Raw genomic sequence first — 26,888 nt, 5'->3', positions numbered from 1 at the left:
CTCTTTTCCGTGTGTGTTGTTGTTGTTGATGTTGTTGTCTGTGTATTTACTGTAGATCACTGAACCTTCACCATCACTCGCTGACCTTTGACCTGTGTGCAATTCTGTCCCTCACTGCAGGAAATTTGCAAAATGTTCAACCACTCGTATATGATTTATTTATTTGTCAGTTCAATAATTTATTGTATCAGTAACAGCCACTTTTGCAGATGTTGTCTTGTCCGATTGCATTTCACACAACAAAACGTTGGATTATATATTCTATTATTTTTTTCATGCATCTCAGCCCAGTACATACACTTTATATGGATATTTAACAGTAAACTGTTGGTACATGAAGCATTTGAATCAAAAAATGTAACATTGTACAAACATGTTTTATCACTTTGTTCACATAGACACACACGTAAAGGCTGGTATTCATGATTTTCTTTATTATCCTTGTTTTATGAGGTTTTTAACATCCATTAAATGTTAAATTATAAATTGTGTACACATAAACAAACACTGAGTTTGTCAAACTTTAATAGAACCATGTAACAGCTAAACAAAATGACTTACTGTAAATACTGAAAAGGTCACAGTCTTAAAAAACAACAGATTTAATTGGTAACACCGCCATTCATTAAGTAAAGTTAGCAAGTTTTCTTCTTAGAATCTGCTAATGAACTTCATTTAGGTTTTTATCAAATGAAGTGTTTTGTTTTTAGGTTTTTTGTTGTTTTTCTTGCATTTTTTTGCAGTTTATGTGGATTTAAAGCCCATTTAAGGGGTCAAATAGTTTTTACAACCTTTTATTGGTTTCCTTGTATTTTTTTGAAACTCTTGGCATTAAAAGGATTAAGTTGATCTTTTATACATATATTGCCATATTTGTTTTCCTGCATTTACTCTATTTCATGAAGCTTGTTTGGCCCTCATGTTTCCACAGAAACGTACACATAGAGGCCTTTAACGGAACTTGGTGGTGGTTTAAGCGGCAGTGAGTGGCGCAGTCGTGCGGGGGAAAGCCCTGGCTCATGTGCTCTGCTGTGCGCACTGTTTGGCGGCAGTCTCCAGAGCGCGTGCACGGTCAGCCATCAGCTCATGTCTCCGCTCCTGATCCCGGTCTGCAACTCCTCCGCTCATCCTCTTGTCAAAACGTGCCCCGCCCGCGGGACCAATGGGCGTCGAGTCTGCGTGGGCAGGAAGTGACGTGCGGGGTTCCTGCTTGTGTAAAACTGCAGCACAAATATTATCCACACAAACCAACATCTCTCATCTGTTAGTGCACACACACACAGACAGCGCGTGTGTGTGCGCGTGCGTGAGTGCGTGCTGCAAAACAAATTATAAAGAAGACAAACTGACAAATGTGATTCAGATTTGTATTGGAGTGAAATGAGACCAGTTCCCATTTCCTGAGACAGTTTCCCTTTCATGTCCACACACAGAAGACTCACAATCTCACCTCCAACCTTCATGGACCAACAGCAGCAGCAGTAGAAACAGTGGATCATCTGAAGCTTTGGACAAACCAGGAGAAACTTTCCACTGCTGTGAGTGTGCGTAAGGTTTGCGCACCGCCTCTGTGGCACCTCCCCGCTCCTCCACAGATCCACTTGCCCTCTTGTACCTCACAGGCTGCAGCAGCAGCAGCAACAGCAGCAGCAGCAGCAGCAAAGAAGCCGCAGCAGCAGCAGCAGCAGCAGCAGCAGTATTTCTCCTGGCTGTTGTAGTTAAAGCAGAATCCACTCACAGATTTTCGTCCTGAGGTGTTGACTGTGTCTCTGGCTCGTGTTTGGACTTACAGGACCGCGCGTCATGCCACGACACCTGCACCAGTCCACGGTCCTGTTCCTGGACCGCGTGGTTCCTTTGTAACTGGATTTATTTATTTATTTATTTTTTAAAAACTCTTAGAGGGAGAAGAGGGCATGATCTCCTGGTGAAGAGAAGAAAGTGAAGTTTGAGCAGCAGCAGAAGAAGAAGAAGATAAAGGAGGAGGAGGAGGAGGAGAAGGAGGAGATCATCTTCTAGAAACACTGACTCTCATCTGACTTGTTAGATGTTCGATCAGGCCACAACTATGGGCGATGGGAACCACCGCTGTGGACCCAATAACTCGCTGTGTCCGGACCGGATGGAGACAAAATGCCGCGCCGACATTGGCAGCCGCTCCCCGGTTCCGAGCTCCAACGACACCCCGGGGACTTCAGCGTCCACACCGACCTCGTCCAGCGAAGACGGACACGACAAACTTTTAGGAGCGGACCCGGACTACTGTCGCAGGATATTAGTGAGGGGTAAGTGCGCGACAACAAAGCAAACACCTGATTTTTAAACCCAAACCTGTGAATCCAACACACGTGGTTCCTTAAAACCGAGAGAAATAAAAAAAGAAAATGCATGCTATGTCGCTATTATCCTAAAGAGAGATGGCGCAACCTCCAGAAATCCTCATTTATTTTAAAAGACACACAAATGCATTTGCATCATCAAAAGAAATGTATTTGGCTCCTAATTCATAAAACATAAAACATCATTGTGAATAAATTAAATAACAACAATGAGATATAAAGAAAATATTGTTTATGTACATACCTAACGCTGTGTGAAGAGCATCTATTGAGGTAAACAATGAGCTATACTTTCACTTCCGTCACGCTAAAGTGAGTGCAACACTAGGCCACACTGCTAATATTCAATTTATTTCTATTTTTATTTTACATTTATTGTAGCATCATTTAAATAATGAATGACATTATTGTTTCCTGTGTCAACTTACTTTGCTTATGTGAAAACATACAGAACATGTTCTATATTAAAATGGTGATCAATAATCATTTAAAACACTGATATAAAAATGTATGTGTGTGTGTTATTGAAGAGCAGAAGGATGTTTAAATAGTACGTTCTTGTTAAAATAAAATAATACTTAAAAAAATAAAAATAAACCCCCAAACATAATGATCAAATACTGTATGTACTTAAAGAGAATAAATAAGAGAATAAAAGATACAATGCACAATAATAATGTCTTGTATTAGAGAAAAACATGAAGAAAATATGTCTTTATTTGTGTATAATAATCTACAAAAACAAACAAACACCATAAAATAAATAAATAAATAAAAAATAAAACCAAAAACATTGAAGTCATGTAAAATTAGAAATTCTCTTTATTTTATGGGAAATATTTCACTATGCCTTCCAGGAACAAAATGTAATCCCATTTATTTGGGAAAAGTTTATTTATTTTTTTAAAAAAGGGAAAGAAAGAAATATTGTATATTTTCTATATGACTTTTTGCTGTTGGCTGTGGACATAATCCATATTATATCGGCCCTATCAGTTCTCACTCACAGGCAAAACAGTCGATATGTTGTCTGATGCTTGTTTTGGTTTGATCTGTTATTGAACTCCGAAAGTCGTCAAACAGTTCATTAAGTGAGACACGAAGAGAGAGGGAGCGTCCATTCTGTCAGGGATTATTTTAAAAGAGCAGAGGAATTAAAGACATGGAGGCAGTTTGGTTAAAATAAATAAATAAAGAACACCGTGTTTGTTCAGGAGCTGTAACTTGTGCAGAAACTATGAGAACATATTATTTATTGTAATATAGCTGTATTAGAGTAATACAATATTCGTCACATTTTAGATGTTTCCCCTATAATAATATATAATAATTAATTTATATCATTTAAAGATAAATTCATGTTTTTTCTGATGTGATATATTGACTTACAGTATATTCTCTCTTTAAGTGGGTTGGTTTAATTGCGCAGAAACAATAGAGACACATTTTTATTATATATTATTACATGACTATTATTAATACTATTATACATGTTTAATTGGTAATTATTGTTATTAATTTCCCTTTATTTATTTTTTAAAGATCATATTTAATTATTATTGTGGTTTATCTTTGTTTTTATACACTCCACGCACTGATAAACGTCCTCCACATGTTCTCTCTATATTGATTACTTTACTTTTAAACACATAATGTAAGTATGCATATATATACATATATGTATATATACATGTATACATATGTATACATGTATATATATAAATATATATAAAAATATATACACACATTATTTATGTATATATGAGATTACATTTAAACCTTTACATTTTATTCAGCTATAGTCTACAACATTCCTGGGTTTTGAAGACATCTCATTCAGTAAAGGGGAAGAGAGAAAAAGCAGTTTTAATTTTAATTACAATGAATTCTGAATGTTCATAAATCTTTTAACTTTCAGGGTGAGTTGAATGAATTATTTCTGTTCTTATGCTGCCTCTAACATGAGATTCAGCACAATTCTTCTGTTTGATTTGATTATATGTTGAAAACAATGTCCATGGCTTCAGTTGTCGCTCAGTTTTCTTGGTCGATGTTCGGAGAAGCGTGTGTGGCTGTGTGTGTGGTTGTGTGTAGATGCTCATCGTTAGCCAAACACACTGAGGGTCTGGAGCAAAAATAGACCTGAAATAAACAGAGTCTGGTTCTGACTACTGCAGCAGCAGCAGCAGCAGCAGCAGGGTCTGTTTTCTCAAGCGCAGTCTGACTGCATGCTCTTACGCACAGAGGCCGGGGTCACCGGGAGGTCAGCAGGTCTGCGTAAACACCGCCGCCGGATCTCTCTTTCCCTCTATCTCTCTCTCTCCCTCTCTCTCTGTGTGTGTCTCTCCCCCACCTGTATACGTCCGCGAATTAGAACGCGGTCGTGACGCAAAGACAGAGAATCTGTGCGTAAAGATGGAGTTATTGTGTGTGTGTGTGTGTGTGTGTGTGAGAGAGAGAGAGATTGCGCAGCGCAGTCATGTAACGGCCAAAAGAAAACCACGTTCAGTATAAAACATCCACATATATAAACACGTGCACGTGAACACATCTGATGTTTTATTTCCTCCGTGGATTCCTTCGCCATTCCGTCTTTTTACGCACGTTCTCTCCATCCAAAAATTAAAAAAGGAACATTTTTAAATTCATACATCAATTGTATCCTTGAAAAATATAAGAGATTAGATTTGACTGTCCATGCATGGTCGTTTGATTTTTCTTTTTATTCATATTTAATTCAACACGCTTCATATTTTATTGGGTTTACATATTTTATGACTTGAAAACCCTGGACAAAGGAGGAGGTCATGTTTGGTCTGGGATGTGATAAATATGAACAAATGTGCTGCTGTGGAGCAACAAGAGAAATATTGTTTTTGTTGAAAGACATTGCTTTAAAAAGGTCATTTTGTAATTAATTCTATTCATGTGAGTATATATTAGAGTTTCTGGACGCAGGAGTGCACTGAAGGCTATGATTTCTCACTAATATTTGATCAACTTTAAACTGCATTCAGGCGAACGTGATGTTTTTGTTCGCGCTGTTCTGTGACATTAGGCTTTGCTGTCTTTGAAGCCATTTATTCCAAATACATTTAAATTAGAAAAACAGCAGAGGGGAGAGTAAATAAACAAATAGAAATGCACACACGTTAGGATTTACACCCACGTGCAGGATTGACCCGTTTACGCACATTTCATGGATTCACGCGCTTCATAAAGTCTCCTTGTCCATTTTTTCCCTCACTTAACTTTCATATAAAGAGCAGAAAAACAAGACACCTGTGTGAACGTCACGTTACGCGGCCAGCTCGTGCGTATTTTACGTGCCACGATACAACAGCAGGGATTCAGGTTTTTAATCTTTACGGATTTAAGACTATAAACCCAGTTTAATACAAGACTCAGGTATTATTGTGAGAAAACACACAGTCACTAATACAGAGGAGAGCGTTTGTCCTCGTTTTACCACTTAATGTCACAGTCTGATGCTTTTCAACACGTGTATCTAATAAAGTGGCTAGTGAGCGGACATTGGCCTTGTTATTAGGCCTTATCTACTTAACACATATTAGAAATAACACAGAAGTAATAGCAGTGTTTGCCAAATATTTCCTATTAAAGATGACAATCTTTAATCACCATGTAATACGCGATTCAAATTTTGAGAGGTTTGATTCATGAATGAACCACAACTTAATACGTGCTATTTACATTTATATGTATACATTTATGAAGTATGAGGCTGAAAACATTTATTTGTTGACCCAAAATGAATCTCCCTCAGACCCAGACTCTGTTTTACATCAATTGCAGTTTGAGTGATTTATTTTGCTGCATTACATTTATTTTTCTCTGATTCGGGTTAAAATATAAGTCTATCTAAAGAGAGAGATCTCTAAGGAGATCTTTCTGCAGGAAGTCCTCTAACTCTACTTTTTCTGGGCAGATGCCAAAGGCACCATCCGGGAGATCGTCCTGCCCAAAGGTCTGGATCTGGACCGGCCCAAGCGCACGCGGACCTCCTTCACGGCGGAGCAGCTGTACCGGCTCGAGCTCGAGTTCCAGCGGTGCCAGTACGTCGTCGGCCGCGAGCGCACCGAGCTCGCGCGGCAGCTCAACCTCTCCGAGACACAGGTAAGAGCCGAGCCGAGCCGAGCCGAGCCAACAATAAATAAATCATTTAATACATGTCCACCAAATAAAGGCCTGTTAATATTTAACTTTACAGTAAATAATCAATCATAATGTTGATCATTCAAACAGGTGTTTCCAATCACTGCTCTCGTGCTCCTGGGTGATTTTTTTTTAACCTCACAGGTGCATTAAACTCTTTAATTGGCTCCTCAGCCAATCAGAGAGGAAGTGTAGTGTTTATGCCCCGCCCCAAAACTGTTTCCTTCAATCCACCCTTTTAACAAAGGGTCAGTTCAGGGTCAAACACAAGTCAGCACGTTTTTTTTTGTCTTTGTTTTTTTAACAGTCCTGGTTAATTTTTAATCTGAACACAGCATATTTAAGATTATATAAATATACTGCAGGGGTGAGAAATCAATTACCCTCGAAGACAAAGGCCTTTATTTTTGCACAATTAATCTGTGTGCACTATTAAAAGTGTTACAGTAACAATCAAGAGTCCAATTTCGATTGGGACTAAATATATACTATGAACTATTACATTAATTGTTAAATGTAAAATTGGTTGGTACTAAAATAGTTAAATGTAACATAAATTCCCAGTGTATTTAATTCTTCTAGTGTTAACATTCAACTAAATGAGATAAATTGGACACTATTTTCTTTCGAAATCGAAATTGGTGTTAAATAGACTCTTTTAATGTCACTTTACCACTGCAAAAAAATCTACATTTATATGTAGTTTAATGTATATTCAAAGAAGAAAACTTAACTTCAGGCTGCAACATTATTATTTTTATGTACTTTAAAGTATAAATATTTAAAACAAAACAGCCTCCATGTTTCTAGCGTGTGTGTGTGTGTTTTGAGGAATGAAATCAGTTTGAAAAGATGGAGAAAACGTTGTAAATGTTGTTTGTCAGTGATCTTTGTTAATATTGTGCCTTCATTCATTCTTTTCATTATGTTTGACTTGTTTTGTTGCGCGTGACAATTGTTGTTTGTGTCATGATTGCCATTTTTAATATTGTTGCACTGTCTTTTTGTAAAAATGGTTTTAATCTCAAAGGACCCATTTATAAATATTTAAGGCCCTTTTGCTCTTTTTTTTAACCTGGTATTATGTATTTGTATTTTAAGAGCTGACAAATTTAAAAACATCCTATTTCTCCATTTATTTAATACTAACATGTGTAATGTCCATCTATCATCTATACATTTGAAATATAAATACATGTGAAAGGGAACGGTTTAATTCCGGATTTGCAGATTATATATGAGTATATATACAGCTTGATTTAACAGACACCGGCCTGTTGGTGAATACGCTCCTCAGTCTAAACACTCATTCATCATATTCATCCTCCTGTCTGCTTCATTCAAATCTTCCTGCAGTGCCCCTCCTGTTTGTGTGTGTGTGTGTGTGTGTGTGTGTGTTTATCAGTGGCCATCACTTGAACACTAACACACACTCTCTTACTATACAGTTGCAGCTCTTTGTCATTAATAACAGTGTAAAGTTCTGCAGCATCACGTTTTTTTTCTACAAGAATCTTTGATTTAAACAGTTTGGAGAACAAACACTATATAATCTAATTAAAGCGTGTATGTTTTCCACTAACAACAGTTTGTCTAACATACATTTAGTTATTGCAGTCGCAAGTCAAAACAGACGCATCAAAACCTATTTTGCATGAATCGAATAAAAGTGTTCTCTGCATGAGACAAGAGTTAAAACATTTCTATTGATTATATTTTACATTTAAATCTGCGCACATTTGTGCACGAGCACTGCGTCCACACGTTCCTCATGAGTGAATAACGTGCCAACCTGAGGCCATGTGCTGTGAAAAGTTTTAAAATGTTTCCACAGGCACTAAAAAGAAAATGTAAGAGTGTTTAAATGATGAAAATGAAGGATGGCTGAGTTCCATTTCAGGCCTATTCTGTAAAGCGGAAGTGAACGGGGCCATTTTCTTAATTATTATGATAATGCACGTTCTTATTTATTATTCATTCACCTTTTTTCAGGTGAACGTGTAATTGAATTGAATGAATGAAAAACAGAAGTTATGGGCCACTAAAAACAAGGAAGAGGAAGACGAAATGTCTTTCAAAAGTGGCCCTTGTCTCATCAGAGGGCAGGTGCACAGACACACACACACACACACACACAGGAATTTACGCACCACTGTGAAACTAACTGCATAAAGGTGATGTGTGTGTGTGTGTGTGTGTGTGTGTGTTGGTAGCACAGAGCAGCCACTGTGTCCCTCATTAGTGCTGACACTCAGGGTGTTAATGGGAGGGAGGAGGGAGGGGGAGGGGCCTCAGCCTCCTGCTGCTTCTGAGGAGACGCTGCTCGGCTCCTGATTGGCTGAAAGGAAAGTGTCTGACCTTCAACAGAGAACACAAGAATAAAACGTCTCCTCACTAATGGTTTCAAGTATTATCTATCTATCTATCTATCTATCTATCTATCTATCTATCTAAAAATACAAACAAAATATAGATAAAACTATTAATACACTTTCACAAGTTTGCACTTCATTTCAAAAGTGAACCGCCCAGAAAAGAAGCTTTATATTGAGACATGTCTTTAGTCTCTCCTTGAAGTGAAAAGTCTAATCGGAGAAAAAGAGGACATTGCGTTGATTCAGACACAACTTTTACATCAAATCAAACATGTAATTGAATTCCCAAATGCCTGACATCTGCTACTCCAGTTCCAATGCATTCAATAGCAAACCTCCTTTTTTGTTTTAATGAGACATTTACAGAAGTTAATGAAATCATTTATTTATTTATTTTAAATACAGCCATTTATACAGACCTGTGTTAATGTGAGACCGACACACAAATAGTAATTACAGAGGTTAATTTATGGATTCTGTCATTGACCTACAATGCAGCAATTCCAATTTGGTATTGAAACACGCAATGAGGGAAACACGCGTCAAAACCCCCCAAAAAACTTCAACCACAAAGCCACAATGTTGAATAAAAGAAAAGAAACGAAATGACTGATAATAAATATAAGACCTTAATGTCACAGAGCGTCTAACAAAGACTTGTGGAAATTGGATTAAAATTCATATAAAGACGCGATTAATTTCCAGCGTCCAAATGTTTTTTGTTTTCCGAGTTTCCACCGACGTTTTATTTATTGTTTTGTCTTCAAAACTCAACTTCAATCAGAAGGTCAGTCACACTCCAAACATTCAACTGACAAATATGCGCCAAACTCAAAACGCGTGTTGAGGGGGGAGGAACATATATGTGACATATGAACATATTTACATACTAACAGTAAATGTTTCAAATACATTAATACATTATATGTTTTTTTGATCGACACAAAGTGCAAATCCACAGCACAGAGTTAATGATTAGAAATTATTTAAGAAATGATTTTCACCTTTGTGACTCGTTACTCAGTAATCCAGATTAGTAATCCAATCTCTCAGGTCACTCTAACAGGTCACTTTATTAGGTACACCAGTTCAACTGCTTGTAAATGTAAACATCTAACCAGCCAATCACAAGCTGCTGATTTTTTACAGGTTATACTGGCCCTTGAACCAAGTGATTTTGAGCCAGGAGAAACCTTTAGGTCATAAGAGTGGAGATATTTGGTGATGAGTTATGAGTTATGTTATGAGTTGATTTGGACCTTCATGGTCATTTCCACAGGTAAAAACGATTGGATGTTGTATATTTTTGCCAACTTTTACCCTCATGAATGACACCAAGTGATTTTGTGGCAGAGACATGACAGACAGGAGCTGCAATCACCTTTTTTGGCAAGTGGAATGGACTTATTATAGGTTGTACTGGCCCTTTAAGGGGATTCCAACAGGTAAAATGACCTATGTGAGGTATAATCTGCCAAATTTTACCCTCATGGATGAAACCAAGTGATTTTGAGGCATGAAAAACCTTTAGGTCACAAGGTCAGAGCTACTTGTTGCCAAGTGGAAAGGTGCATTTCATGGGTTGTACTGGCCCTTTAAGTGTATTCTAGTAGAAGTTAAAAAAAAGACTGAGTGAGGAATAATCTGCCAACTATTCCATCTAGGTTTGTCGGTGTGAGGTTTCAGGAGATTCCGGGACATCGTGCAGCGGCGTATCAGTCCATTGTTGTCTTCAGTCCTTCCACAAAGACGCTATGATTTAATGGTTCCTAAAACTGCTCTAATCCCGCAGCAAATGGTGGGGAGCTCAGTCGTGTTTAATCTTTAATGTAAAGCTGGCGGCACAATGCAGAGATGTGACCACATGTGACCACATGTTGGCCTTTCTGTTTATTTGGTGTGCAAGTTCAAACCACCCAAAGTGTGTTTGGATGATGGGCACGAGCAGGTTTTTAACCGTTCACAATAGTTCACAATAATAACTGTCCTTTGACTCAAGTGGGCCGGACCAGTTAAATAAACAGGGACTCCAAATGTGACCCTTTGTTTTTACATTTAATGAAATATCTTTTTACAAAACATATTATGAACAACCTGATTAGATTCCGTACATTTGACACCATCGTTCAAAAGTGGGAAGAACGTCACAATCTTCTTATCTGTTGTGAATAAATGTTGTTTTCCTGTAATTATCGTAAAGAATCTTCTGAAAGCTCACCTATTTTCATGGATTGTTATTCACAGATTTTGTCTTTCTCAGGCTACATGAACCTACATGTGTTTGTGTGTTTGTGCGTGACGCAGTGCATCATGTGTTCACTCTCGCAGAGTCAAACGAATGCAGTGAGAGGCTGAAATAATTGATCTGACTCACTGTGATCACAGCAGACACCACGCTGCTTTCTTTCTTTGTTTTATCGTTTCTTCGCCGTCATTGTGCAGAGACTTGGTTTTATGGTTGAGGTTGGAATTGGTTTAGGTTTAAAGTGTGAGGGTTCTGTGTTCTGTGTTGGCTCTGGAATACATTATGTCTTTAAAATGTGTGTGTTGTCCTTGCATCGGGACCATAAACACTGGCCTTTTTGGGACTAGTAGTCCTCATGGAGACCAAAAGCTGGTCCTAATGAGGCAGAAACATAGGTTAGTTTAAGGTTAAGGCATTCACTGGCTCTGGTTAAAGTGAGGGATAAGGCTTTGTTTATGCTGTCCAAATGAACGGAAGTCAATGCAGTGTCCTAAGACAATTGACATGTGTGAGACACTGGCAACAATTATCCAGTCGTAGCTCATAAACCAGCTGCAGTAATGTTTAACATAGTGTACAAGTAGCTACAGTATTAGTGTACAGTGAAGTGTGTTATTGTAATATTATGGAAAATAATTTATTAACCCCCTACTACTGTGTCCCCGCCAATTGACATTGATTCTGTGTTTGTTTTTGTCTGAACTCTGCTTTCCATTTAACTCAAACAAATAGCTTTGATTTCAATTTGACAGCGTTCTACATCATTAGGATGAAATGCTCTTGTGCCAGAAAGTGTGTATCCACTAACAGACATAGCTGCCAGAGAGTCATTTATTCTTCTTTTTTCTTAGTTAATGTTCTCATGCACTTGATCACCGCCCCAATTTAAATGTGACAGAGCGTCAGGACGCTGATTTTGACAGGTCTAGTCGCCAGAGATCAGTGTGACACTTTCCCCACACATTCTGCCTGCTGTCTTTTCTATCACAGACAAGGACTTCATCCTCTGACACAGTTTAGTGGGAACTTTTATTCTGTAGTTTCCCGCCATGAAGGTCAGCTTCACACCTGGAGTGACTTTAAAAGATCTTGACAAGTAATGAGTAAAGTACTGTAGGTCTACACACGGTGGACCTTTAGGGTTCTTTGAAGGTTGAGTGTGTCACATTTAGGAGGTTTTTGTTTTGTTGAATTTAAACACTGCTGCGGTGACTCTTCAAGGGAGAAGCTGCACAAGACTTATACGTATTTGTGTATAAAAGAGTATTAAAAAAGAGCTTTAAAATGAAGCAAACCTTTACTCTGGAGAAGCATCTTGTCGTATAGACGCTTTGTGATGTTGTTGTTGAACATGTACTTCTATGTTCTGACCCTGTTCCAATTACACACAAGTCAATGTATCACTCACTTTATCCCATCACCAAATATTTACATATCTATAGTGTTAAATCTCAACCATTTCCTGCTGGTCTTTGTCCTTATATTTCTTTAAAATGTGTATTTTCTATATTCTTTTAAACTGATTTATGTCTTTACTCTGTCATTATAATTCCATGTTTTTTTTAATAAGCATGTATTTGATATTTTAAAAATACTGCTGTGCAGAGACAGACCATCAGTAACCCATAGTTACTGAAATTAAGCAATTTTATGTAAATGGTTTGGTAAATGGTTTGTATTTATATTGCGCTTTTCTAGTCTTGATCACCACTCAAAGCTGCTTTACACTACAGTTTTGCCATTCACCCATTCACCCATTCAGTCACACTTTCATCTACAGTATGTGCAGCACATTTTCCATCACTCACCTTTCATAACCCACAACTGTGGTATTATTTGTCATCATCATTATTTAAAAAAAGACAATTGACTAAATATATGGGCCAAAAGGTGGCATCAGCCGTATAGAATAACCCATATTGTCTAACTGCTACTCTTCCTGTGTGGTTATTTACAGCAGACATTACGAGTCAAGAAGTTATAAAATGACTTAGTTCAGTGTTTTACACACTGTAAAAATATCCCAAACGTTTCGGTTTGCTTCTGCAGACGCAGGAGACAAAATGATGGGTTGTGTGTGTGTGTGTGTGTGTGTGTGGGTCCACACAGTACAGTGAATGTCACCACTGTGTGTTATTGTTCTCCACGATGGTCACAGCAGACGGTGTCTGGACTCTCGTCTGGGCCGCAGAGGAGTCGGCCAGTGACGCGTGGCTGTGCAGATGCAGCGGAGAGGCGGCTGCACAGAGCCACGATTGTCCACCCGTTCTGAATAGAGAAAGGAATAGGAAGAGAGACAGACAGACAGACAGACTGACAGACCGACAGACAGACACAGTCACTGCTTTGTGCTTTCAGTTGAAATGCGTGTTGCACAGAAATAACGACAAGATGATGCTCTTGACCTCCAGCGAGAGCATCATCTTCAGAGGAGGAAGCTTTAGTGTGACTCAGTGACGGTGACGGTCAGGAAGAGGAGGGAGACGAAGCAGCGTGTGTCAGCCTCTGATTATCTAATCAGTTGATTAGATAATCAAACCAAGAGCAATTAAGTATTAGTTTGTCCTTAATTACTCTCGTAATTGAATTGACTCGTTTTATTAGTTTATAGCAGAGTGAAGTGTGTGTGTGTGTGTGTGTGTGTGTGTGTGTGTGTAAGAAGAAAAGGATGGTGTAAGTTTCCAAACACACATACACACACACACACACACACAGAGAAGCATGTATCATGTATCTGATGTGAAAACAGGAACATCTGCAGAAGTGGTTGTTTCTTTAAAGCACAAATGTAGCTGTAAAGTAAAGTAACCTGGAATCTAAAACTAAGTCATCCATTAAAAAAAAACATTATTCTATTAATTCTATAATAGGAAATTGGCATAAAACTGAAGGAAACTATAATAAATGATTCAATTATTTACGAGCTACATACCTTGTTACCTTTATAACATAATTATTGAAATTCTTCAAATGCAGTAAGTTACACGGCATGTAGGACAGATAATCAGTAAAATAATAAAAATAAACTCTGTACGTGTTAAGTGTATTTGCTTACACTTAACCACACATTTGAATGCCTGTCACTTGTTGTGAGCTCATTGTCTGTTTTATTCATTAACTCTTGATGTGAAACATTAACAGATAAATGCAGTGGTGTAAAAAGTTAAAAAAGACTCAATGGCAGAAAAGTCACAAAGATAATGAGCTGAATTGTAAAGATTTCTGTCTTCAGTTTTATATTAATGTTGTCTTTTCTTATGTCTGTAACGTGCCTCTCTCTCTTTAAAAAAAGAGGCTTTTAATCTTCATGAGACGTTTTCCTGGTAACTATTTCAGGGACAGGTGTTTAGAAGTGACACACAAGCAACAAACTGTGTGTGCAAGGAGATAAGGTCCACATGTGAATATTCTTTTGAAAACAATATTGAAAAAAAAGAAAAGAGATTAAAGTCAGAATTCACAATTTATTTTCTCAGAATTGTGACTTTTTTTTCCTCAATGACAGAATTCTGCGATTAAAGCAAAATGTCTGTGCGGGGAAAAAAAACAGAGACCAACTTTAATCTGACTTTTTCTCAGAATTCTAAATGTTTTTTTTTAATCTCAGTCAGAATTCTGAGAAATAAATCAGCTTAAAGAAATTGTAAATTCCAAATTATTTTTTATAATTCTGGCTTATTTATTCTTTTTTTTTTTTTTTAATAATTTTGTTTCCAAAAGAAATGTTTACATATGACGCTAATCTTCTTTGGTACATTACTGCCATTACTGTAACACATTATTATTATTTCTGAATCGATAAACCAGACATTTTTTAAAGAAATAAGTTTGATTAATTGATCCCATGCGTGTGTTATTCAAGCATACGACATGTTTGCGAAAGCGCACTTTGCATTGCTGTAAGTACGCGATGGTTTCTGAAAGCTGAGACGTTTTCAATTTTATGGCCTGTGTTTGGACATTGAGACAAAAACTCAAACCAGTGTTATTTTATGTATGTGCGCAAAATCTGGTGTTTCTGTAAAACCTTTTGTTCACCTCTTCATTTTAAATTGTTGATACACTATTTTAACATGCAGTAAATTGTAAATAACTGCCAAATATTGAAAGGTATTCTGGAAAAATGGGCAAAAGCACTTACTCACAGGACATTTTCTGGCCTTTTAATACTTAAAATAATTTATTAATAACTCAAACGAAATCTCCCATCACAAATGTGTGAGTCCTGACTCAGTGACTGAAAGATATTTATAATATCGTCTATGAACCCTAAACAAATACAATTGTGATTCCCACAGGTGGACAGTATCAGCTCCATTCCACCACTTTTCTGCCTCAAGACAACTTTATTTTTCTTTTCCTTCTGGTTGAAGGTGATTTATTTGCTTATTTTTCACCACCGGTTCTGAGGGAAGAGGGGGAATGTGGGATGGAGGACAGGATTGAGAGAGAGAGGGTCAGGGGGAGGTGGAGAGAAAGATGTGGGCCTAACAACAGTCCCAAGTGCTTTTGTGCTAAGGAGGATTAGGCAGCCATATCTACCAGCGATTCTATAAGACGGGGTTAACCTCTGGCTGAACCTGAGTGGACATGTGCTGCAGCGATGGACGACCACAGCAGGTTCATGTGGGCGGAGTGTGCTGACTGTGTTCAGGTGAAATGTGGTGGTGCACGTGGAGGTGGCACAGGTTTCAGGTGTGACGAACGACCAGCTGCTATTAGAGAGAGGAGGAATGTGGCAATATTATTTTTATAATAATATAACAATATAATATTTGAAGTTAAAAATATGAGCTGGAAAAGGACTTTGGACATGCCTGCTATAGGCAATCTGATTTTCTTTCATTTTTACCAACTGTATCAACACACATGACCAAAAAGTAGTCACAGTTTGTGAAATTTGGGAATACGTCACAGTTCGAAAGTTAAGCTTGGTTCGTTTTTTATGAACAAAAATAAAATTTAAAAAAGGCTCTATTTTGTGACAACACATAAGAAGACAAAAGAATTGCTTAAGCTATGACCCATAAACACACACAACCAAAATGTCCAGATCAAAAGTTGTGTATTATTCCCGCTGCAATTTACCACGGGTGCACCTGCGGCACTGATCTTTGCCGTGTAAGCACAGCAATGATCAAATGTCATGTATCGCAGCATTAGTATTTACGACTTGTTTCCATAGCCAAAGCTAGACAGGCCTTTAGGATGTTTATGTGGCTCTTTTTCAAAGTTACAAAGTGTTTTACAAGATGGAAAATGAATAATTAAAAAAAGAAATAGTCAAAATAAGTAACAAACCAGTATAGAAAACAAAAGAAGTCTGATGTTACTACTACTACCAATAGTAATAATTTAATAAGGACTTCACAGTAAAAATGGTATGTAACACGTCTCCCAAAGGTTTTAAAAAACAGTATGAACACTAATAGGTTACTAATAATGTTTTTTTATAAACTAAATTTAAGCACAGACAGCATTTTATTCCCACTTCAACAGTGCTTGTAATTTTTCCCTTAATTGTTCCAGTGTGTAACTTTAAGGCAGTATAGGAACGTATATTGGCGTTGGTTTAGGTTTAGTTTGCATGGTGTCAGAAAAAGCTATACGTATGTACTTTAGGCAAAGGCTAAGCTACAGTGCTAATAAAAAAACAACCAGCGTATGTGTTTCCCTTTTTGAAATGGACACAACAACATCATTTTTGGCACGTGAAGGCCACCGTAGCTCCCTGACGCCCATGGGAAAGGGAGGAGTCCTGCGTTTGTTACAGTCTCACCATTAGATGTCACTAATTCTTACACACCGGATCTTTACAAAAATGAGTCTTTCTTTTATTAACGTGATCTTAATATTTTCAGTGTTTGCTCTTTAAAACAAACAGACATATGCATCCATTTTGTTACATTCATGTCAAACCATCACGCACCGTTGACTGATTAGTTTCTTTAATAGCAGGCACTGTTGAGTATCCGCTGGTCTGCTACGCACAGTTTAATGGCCGCTGGTCCACCTTATGTGCCGCAGCAGCTCGTCACATGCCGAGGATCAGGGGGGTCTGACCGGGGTCACTGTGGGATCAATGAGTGGCTGGAGAGCTCATTGAAAGTGTGAAAGACAGTCATTACAGCTCAATCTCATTTCACCTCTGTGCCTACAACATAGCCCTATTTGTTCATGTAACGAATAAAAAGGGCAAAAAAAACCCAGAAACGAATAAAAAAGGCAAGTGCATGATTTAAAAACCTATTTAGTCAACGTTGATGAAACGCATTCTTAAAATAATAAGCAGTAACTTGCATGAAAGCACTGGAGTGTGTGCAAGTATAAGACATTTCATGGTATGAACTCAAAGTCTATAAACTGAAACTTTTTATTTTAAGTGACATAAGCATTGTCCAGTTTTAAAGCACATTACACTTTTTTAACTCCATTGGCAGATTCTTTTGTCTTTACAAAAAGAAGAAGAAGAACATTTAAATAAATGTAAGATTATCCTGTTAATTTGTAGTAGGGCGTGTCTCTGCTTAAATATGAGGGACATGAAAACCATGTTGATTATCTGAGGGTTTCATATGATCACTGCTTGTAACTAACGTCCAACAGACAAGGAACAGGGTTAAAAATCAGTGTCCTTCTGAATGACTTTCACCATTTCACTTGGTATCATCACTGTTGTTCCATCCAGACAGGAGAGTGTGATCTCTTCCATGTTTATGTTGATCCCCTTCGTTATCGTGGCTCAGCTCACTTCCGATTTAAGGCGTCATGGAAGACGAAAGCAGGGAAATAACGTGATTAAAAGCAAAAATACAAAACAACTTCAGAGGGAACTTATTTTCTCCTGACACACAGGGCGATGTATAGATGGCACATATGGATGCCCAGTTGCTCTGGTCTTGATCTGGCTTAACCTTTCTGCCTCTAGCCCAGTTTTGCTGTCACTCACGTTTGCAGCTGTGTTTGGTTGACTGTGATTGGTTGACCTCTGCCCGACTGGCCTGTGCATTCACGCAGGACGGCCTTATCATCTCTGCCTGACCTTGAATTCATCCCGCCCCGCCGACGTTCACCCTCCATCCTTTCATTTATTTTTTTTCCCCCATCCCCGCATCTTTTATTGCGGCACCTGATTTGTATTACCGGCTTTTGCGTCAGGTCTTAAGATTAAAATAAATCAATCAATTGCAATAGAACCCAGGGAGTTAAGATAAAAATGATATTAATTCATCATATATAATATATACGGTATAGTCCTGATTTGTTCTTGTAAATATGTACAAAACAACAATAATAATAATGTGTGTAAGTATAAATAAGTCATTTAAAATAAATGAAATAATATTTCAATCAATAATAATTGATTGTGGAGATTATTAAAGTCACAGAAAGCCCATGATCATGGTATTAGAGGATCGTGTGTATGTACTGTAACTTACTGGAGCTTCACGTCATTAAAAAACAAGTAAAAAAAACAAAACTGTAATAAAATGACATCATATTTCATTTAGTGTCAATTCCACATACTGTCTTGCTGTCATAAATATTGACTGATCTTCACCCGCAGCTGAAAATAGTCCGGAATAAATACAACATGCACCTGAGGATCCATTTGATAACTTAAGTGCCTCTTACGTTTCTTTAATGTCTCCTGAAACGAGTAAATGCGTCCTTTAAATCCATTCTTTTGAATGTTACAGTTTTTATGACTTAAGTCTTTTTAATGGGATTTGTTGATGGACAATAAGCGACTGTGTCAGTGGGGATTTGCCTGTGATACTTGGATATTTCCTGTATGTTGCTCTGCTCTGGTCGTCACTTTCACCTTCTACACCTCGGCGCTCATCATGTCCTCGCCCCCCCCCGGAAGGCCACAGTTCAGTGGGTGGGGGGGGGGCTTTCAGAGGTCGGGGCAAAAGCAGGTCACTGCAGATCTAGATCTCCTCTGGTAATCTCTGCCCCAGCTCTGAACCCTGGATCCCATTAAAAAGGATTTACATCCAATAGTGTAGATGTACCAAAGGCAGGTTTGCCTTCTTCTCCTCTCATCATTTCTCCTTTCTAATAAAATCCCTCTAAAACAACAGCAAGGATTTTTTCTACCCTGTCTTTTTTTTTTTACCTCAGTATTGGATAGGCGGACTATGATGTGGACAGAAAACAGAGCCACGCCCAGACATGGAGACGGATTGGTTGAGAGATGTGAAAGCCTTTTATGGGATGTGGGTGTTAGAGAGGGAGTGGCTGCTGCTGCTGCTGCGCTGTGTGAGCTAACAGGGAGGGAATATGCAGGGACACAAAATGCTTCCTGCTGCTGTCTGCTGCCTGCCCCACCCTCCTGTTGCTCCTCCCTCTGTGCCTCTTTCAGGTCTTTGCAGTAAGACGTGCTGGCGTCAGAATTCCTCTCTGAGCTGTGAGATCCTCTCCGATCCCATTATTTATGTCGCGGTCAGTGGCCCAAACTATGTTCTCAATTGCTCCAGCTGCCTGTTACTGTAGCTAACACCAGTCGGCCTGATCAACAGCTGATGCCCATACAGGGCCGGCCACTCGTCATACTGACTGATGTGTTTCAGAATAGAAAGGCAGCACCACAGGGACTTTCATTTACAATCTCGATCCACCACCACAGTCTTTTCCTGACCATTTATTCATCTCACTTTATCAAAACCTGAGGTTTTTTTTTTTTTTGCCATTACTGTGATAATTCCCTCAACTCAAGAGACGGCTGCTAACAGTTTAGGGATATGACTGAAAACACAAAGAAGCACGCACGAAAAGTTTCAGAAATGAATTAAATCAGCAGTTTAGCAGAATACAGCTTAAATATAATATTCTATGTCATTTCACTTCATGGAGACCAAGCAGAGGAAGAATAATAACATCAACAATAAAAAACACCAAAGGTTTCACAGCTTTAACTGAAAATGAAGAGTCAACTCTTGGGGGGGCCGTGTGGGATTGGTTGAGTATTCATCCTGTTGAAAAGCCCCTGTGGACAACTCGCCAACAAATCCCTTAACTTGAGACAAATACCTTATTAGATTTCTTGTATTGCTGCGTGTGGCTGGAGAGTAGGACCATTGGCTTCAGTTATCTGATTACAAATGAAGATACAGAAAGAAAGAGAGAAGATGACCTTAGGACACTTCCACGAGTGCAAAAATGGCATTTTTCATAATTATTGTATTTGTTTACCTGACGCACACAGAGACATGGTTGTTTCTGCCTGATGTGACCTCGTCTGTTCCATTTAAGTCTTTGTTTTGGTTTATCTGACTAAGTCTGGCCTAACATTCAGAGAAAGCTGAGTTCAAACTACAGAGACTCACTGTGACTCCTCCAAGTGCAGATGTTTAAGGTCCAAAAACTTTTGTGAAACTGAATCCTCCAACTTTCCGACGTAATGAGCCGAGATGAGGTCGTGTGAGCGATTCAATCGCGGCTAATATGTCGCGTGTTCACTTCCCATGTGACCGCTCTCTGAGTGTGAGCGTGTTCACGTACCTCTTTTAATTCAAGGAAAAACCTTTACAAATGAAAGTGCTGACAAAATCAAATATCAAAACACTTAACGTATCAGTCAAAATGGGTCAAAGGTCACAAACGTTCTCCTGAATTAGCGCATTGGTTATTCAGTAACCAATGCGATTTAAAATGTAGTGAAGTACAGTGCTTCCAAAAAACTGTAAATTTACACATTTACACAAGCACAAGTACACAAATAACCTACTCAATTACAGTAACGCGAGTAAATGTAATTCATTGCTTTCCACCTCTGGTCTTCACTGAGTACTTCTGCAGTTTTCTGCCTCGGGGTAGATGGGGATTATACGTTATTGTACGTATCACTCCAGTAAAAGCTGCAAATGCACGATTGACATTCAAACCATGGCTCAGAACAAGATGAAGAAGATCAGACGTGGAGCTCTGACAGAGCCACATACACACGGAGTGTATGAGCTCACTGCGACTTGGTCAGGGCCACATCAATTTTTGATGTGTGTGATTCCAATCAGCGGTTTCTCTCCGTGCGGCGATCTCCTGTGACCCCACCGTGCCCTCCAATCAACATCTCACCCAGCCCCAACTTTTGCACACGCTATGCATTAAAGCTACGCTGAGCCACATCAATTAAACATGGCCGACAAGGACAGGCAGAGTTCAGCAGGCTCCGCTCCGCCTGCTGCCGCTGGCGTGATGTGACGGCTCGTGCGGTGGAACTCTGAAGTTTTGCCCGCGTGAGAGAGGACGGCGTTTCTTCCTGAGTGAAATCTAGACCAACAGCTTGACTTGAGAGGCATTATCTTGCCATCTTAATGAAACTTGTGAGTAATTGAACTAATGTTCCCTCACTAACACCATTACCTACTCCCACATGTGCATCTATTGCCTGTTGGAGGTGGGGAGTGAGTGAGAGATGGAGTGCACTTGATCAAATGTGCAGAGAAAAAAAAACAACAGAGTTGATCCAATGGCTGGTGCCAGGGGATTACAGCATCTCCACTTGTTCTGCACACGTACGCACGGCTAATGGTTAATGGAGAAGGTGCTGCGTGCTAGTCTCATCGCTCGCAAACATCAGCGCACACAACATGCAACGTGGTAGAAGTGCAGAGGTCATAAAGAAGGCAATCGTGTGTTAAGTTTGTATGAAAACCTTCAACTTCTGCCCGGGTGAACGGTCAGGACATGAATTTCTGATCACTATTAAGGCTGCATGTTGAAACGGCAGTGATCCACACACCTTACAGTGGTGAAACGAGGAAAATCACAGTTACAGTTTTCTCTTTTTCAGTCTATTTCTTATAGATGAATGGTCAGGATATGAATTCATATACATATACAATTGTAACACGTGACTCTTACATTCAAACTATTGTGTTTTATGTCAAGACAGACAACAGCAACAAAACAAAGACAAGTAAGTGTCCATGAAAAGTCACAGACGTGAATTTTAACTACTTTAAAAGTCCGGTCATTCAGCAGTTTGATGGATAAATGCTTCTTGTCCCCAACGACCCCTGCTCTGCTGCTGCATACACACAAACACTCCCTCAGTCAGGTCAGATAGTATTGCTTGTCAGGCAACAAAGTTACACACTACAGCTTTTAGTTTATTTTGAAAAACAAAACAAAACGTTTTTTATTTAATTTGAACAAAAGCAGTTTGCAAAATAGAAAACAGTTGGAATATGGATTAAAAAAAAGAGAAATGTTGGAAGATATAATGCAACATTTTGGCATTAACGATAAATTGAACACTCAAATCTCGATTTCATTTTGGTTTTTATTTTGGTCTCCTTTTAAAATGACATTTTCTTCTTGGGCCAACCCAATATTAAAGGGAGTGAAATACTCTTAGTGCTATTAATTAAGCATCAACAACAGCAAACATGAGCCACAAAAGGACTACACATAGATACCTGGTGAGGTTTGACACCTGATCTGAACAGTCAGTGAATGAATGGTTGTATGACGAGCATACACTGTTTGCACATCCCACAACTGACAGCTGTGTGTTTGCAACGTGAATAATGTGAATGTGTCTTCCTGTTTGTGTTGTCGCAGGTCAAGGTGTGGTTCCAAAACCGCCGCACCAAACAGAAGAAGGACACCACCAAAGATTCGGACAAACGCTCTTCCTCCACGTCCGAGTCTTTGGCCACCTGCAACATCCTGCGCCTTCTGGAGCAGGGCCGCCTCCTTGCGGGCCCCGTCCCGCCTCCCAACGCCCTCTTGGGGCCCCCGCCTCACCCTGCCAACGGCTCCTTGCTGAGCAGCCCCGGCGGAGGCTCCTCCTCCTCTCCTGGAATCAGCAGCAGCACTCCTCCCAGCTCTCTACCAGGGGGGGCGTTCGGTTTGTCGCTGCCGTCGCTCGGCGGCACCCCGCCTTCACCGCGGCTGGGCGTCCCACCACCACACTCCCTCTGCTTCTCCATGCCCCTGCTAGGGGGCGCTCATCATGAACTCACATCCGCGTACGGCTGCGGGTCCTCGGCGTTTGAGCCGTACATGCGGCTGGACAGGAAAGAGGCCGATCATGGTGGAAAGAAGACGGTTTCTTAAAGAGAAGCGTCCCTGTTTGGGGGACAATGAGGGTGACGGAGACTCGTCTTTGTGAGCCACGGTTTCTCCTCCCGCTGCCTGGTTGACACACAAGTGGCTGCAAACGGGGGGAAGAAATCAGCCCAGATGAGACCAGGTTTCTCTCCTGCGTCACCATTTTGTGCCACAGTGCTGACACAAAATGGTGAAAAGGACTTGATGTGAAGGAGACTCTCCCCCATAAAAAAAAACACACAAAAGAAAAAAAGAAACTAGTGAATTTTTGCATAAATGCCGTGTGTGTATGTTGCGTGAACCCTTACGGACGGACGTTTTTATCGCCACTGTCTTTGCAGTGGTTTTCCAGTGACTCTTCTTTTTATTTGTTTGTCCAGTGAGTTTATGTACGTGTGTGTGTGTGTGTGTTTTTTTTCTCTCTACACAGGCCTTCATTTACTGTTCAGGAAAAAAAGAAAATACTTGACACGAATAGTTCAGACTGAATCGGCATTTACAAAGAGAGCAGTTTGTACACATTTCTGTTCCAGTGGCCACATTTGATTTTAGTTGGTGTGCTATCACAAAACACAAGAAACGCTGAAAAAAACAAAAACAAGAACAAAAAAAAAAAAAATAATCGTAGCATTTTGATATCAGTCTGTTTGGTGTCCAGCGGTAGTTTTCGTAAATTCTTTATTTGGTTGTGTTTGTTTTTGTGGTAGGATCTGGACTGACGGTGCAAATCATTATCATATCTAGATCCGATAGTTTCAAAATAAAAGAACATGGTGAGCAGGAAGAATAACGGTATGAGGACGCTGATTAGACTCTGCCAAAGCTTGTATGGATAAAGCCTCCAAAGGTTCAGTGGAGCCAGTCAAGGTCAGGGTGAGACGAATGACCTTTGAACGCAGATTCCTCTATGGTTCACAGATATTTCTCTTTAACAAAGTTCACCCACGGTTCCACAGGACTGTGGAAAATATAAAAAAAGTCACTTCATGAATTGACTGGTCGATCGACAGCATTCATTCAGTCATTTTAGCCATATTTTAAAGCAAAAACATCCAATTTTCTCTGACTCCATGTTCTCAAATGTGCCGAAACGCTGTCGTGTCTCTGTCGTATATATTTGACCTGGTTACAACAATGGAAACAGCTCTAGTTTAATGTCAGTTTACATCTACAATGAGACTAAATCTCGTCGTCTTTCACACTGGATATTGCAGTAAGCTGCAAAATCATGCAAAGGATTTTTGTAATGGCTTTGTATTTTTCTTTAAATTGATGTCTCGGTGTTTGCTCCATGTTTCCTGTTTCCCTGTGACTTTTGCCTCGGCCTCCTGTCAGTCAGTCTTTACCTTGGACCATCTTTAGCAATGAAAGCACTTTATGTTTGTAGGTTTTTGATACATCCTCTGGTATCTCCCCTTCTCCGTGTTTGCACCTCTGATCCATGGGAAAAACTGAAAACCTTCACAGTTTACAAAGTCACCCATAGTGACTGAGTTGGTTTATTGAGAAAAAAAATCAGTGTTTTTCCAGTAAAGTAAAGTTTTTTCATCATTAATTGATGGATTTGACCCTAAATTGACCTCAGGCTCAATGCAGGGCAGGGTGAATGAAGCTGTTTTTTTTTGTTTTTTTTTCATATAGAACTCCATACGTTCCAAAGAAAATCCAAACTCACCTCCAATAACCTTCAGTTTGCCCTTCAGTGTCAGAGGATCCGTATCCCGTCATGCTGCGCCTCATTTTCCTATTTATGTCCTCGCTTCTGTCGCTTTTTGTCTCATTGTGAGGTTGAACGCGTTCCTTTTTCCCTTGATCCCTGTTTCTCGCTGACGGTGACTTGACATCGGTGAAGAGGAGAGGGGGGGAAAAGAAGGAAAGGGGACACTCCCATGACATCATTTGAAAAAAAAACAAAAAAACCGCGGCACTTACAAGCAAAGGCCCGACCGCATCTAAAACAGCTGAGCATGTTTCCATTTGCAACAACATTTCCCGTGAAGTGCACAGAAAGGCTGTGACCCTGGCGTCTGTCGCCTCACCGGGGCCTTTTTGCGCCCGTGTAGCAGCGCCGCCTCATAGATGGTGATTTGTTGTTGTTGTTGTTGTTGTGTTCAGAGCTCAGTCGCAGTGCTGCGAAGGAAACCCTGTTATCTGCTCATGGCTCTTTGCTGCGGTGCACCTGGGCTGTTGTTGAACGCTGTATTATTTTCTATAAGCACCATCCATAATTCACAAGTGGTGATATCAAATATTGAGCAGAGAGATGAAGCTGAGAGGTCAGGACGCTTGCTTCTCATGTACAGCTGATGTACCCTTTTCACAAACCCCCCACCCTCCCCCTTTACTCTTCTTTACAACAGGCTTCTTTCACTCCTCCCTGAATTGCTTTCCTGCTGTGGCCTCAGCAAAATGATCTCTTCTCCTGATTTTTATATTTAATGAAATATTCAAATTGTTTTAGTGTTGATTTCAAGTTCATGGATATTTTAGCTTTGAATGAACAAAAAAAAAAAGACGAAGCAAATATCCAGTTTTTGTGGTTCAGTGGTTGCAAAAAAAAAAAAATCAAAAAATAATCCTACTTTTCTTTCATTCCCTCACGTTTCAGCACTCGCTCCATATCCTGTCACTTTATGGTTTTAATCTAATGTACATCTGTAGTTACTACCTTAAAAGCAGCTGCGGTTCGATCGGTTCAGCCGGATGGAAACAGTCACCGAGTGGAACTTTGTAAAGCCTTGCATCAGTTAAACACAAGCCTTCTGGTTTTTTATTTTATTTATTTTTTTGTTTCCTGCTTTTCTTTCACTTCTTCTTATAGCGGAGGCTTGGCTTTTTGTTGTCGTGTGCAATCTGTGACATCTTGCACTTGTTCAGGTGACACCACCGTCTCAGAGATATCTCGGGATGAAGTCCTGTGAGATTGTGTGAAATGTTCCTTTTATTTAAAAAAAAAGAAAGAAAGAAAGAAGCAAAAACAGATTCTTCTAGGTTTATTTTTTTTCTCTTAATGCACAGCCAAGGTCCTTCATGGGCCATAACTACTTTTGGTTTTTTTGTTTGTTTGTTTGTTTTTTTTTCACCAGCTACTACTTACGATGACCAAGCTCTACTGTATGTACATAGATATAACTTTATATATAAATATATATATAAATGGGTCTTTGCACAAGTGATCTCCATGTCCGCTCCGTGTGAATTTAACAGGTAAAACAAAATGCGAAAGACAGTTCGGAAAAGAAACAACAACTTTATATGCTTTACAGTTCTTCGTCTCATTAACATTTTGCACTTATTTAAAGAGGCTTACTTCTGTTTCTGGGCTGACGGAGCTGTTTTCACTCTCGGCCGAGATACTGTACAATATGTATATGTATTTTTATTCATATGCATATAAATATGTCTATGTAATTTGCCTCCTGTCTTCTGTTTTCTCCCCTCACCCACATCAGGCCTCAAGGCCATGTAAAAAAAAAAGAAGAAGAAAAAACACCACAACAATGACACATAAAATTTAATCAACAGCTATTCAGTGAATATATGAGATTCTCTTTGTGTCTCACTGACATCTGCATATCCAGGCTCTGTCAATTCACACTGCACAGTTTGGGGCCTTGCTCGCAGCTTTATTAAAAACCTTGACTTCTTTGTCAGCTCCATCGGTGTGGCGTAAACATCAAGGCGGTGGCC

At 39.3% G+C, this 26,888-nt stretch overlaps 1 protein-coding gene across 1 annotated transcript; it reads left to right on the top strand.

Annotated features, from left to right (window-relative positions):
- Positions 1-828: 828 nt before the first annotated feature.
- vax2 (ventral anterior homeobox 2) lies at positions 829-23,774 on the top strand. The gene is made up of 3 exons (XM_044022585.1): positions 829-2,285; positions 6,289-6,476; positions 22,707-23,774. The coding sequence occupies exons 1-3, from the start codon at positions 2,048-2,050 to the stop codon at positions 23,202-23,204; spliced, it is 924 nt and encodes a 307-aa protein (XP_043878520.1). The 5' UTR covers positions 829-2,047; the 3' UTR covers positions 23,205-23,774.
- The last annotated feature ends 3,114 nt before the right edge of the window (positions 23,775-26,888 follow it).

Source organism: Solea senegalensis, linkage group LG3, assembly GCF_019176455.1.
Source record: "Solea senegalensis isolate Sse05_10M linkage group LG3, IFAPA_SoseM_1, whole genome shotgun sequence".
NCBI classification, from domain to species: Eukaryota; Metazoa; Chordata; class Actinopteri; order Pleuronectiformes; family Soleidae; genus Solea; species Solea senegalensis.
Note: the sequence above shows the minus strand (reverse complement) of the source record. Positions and strands in the feature narration are given on the sequence as shown.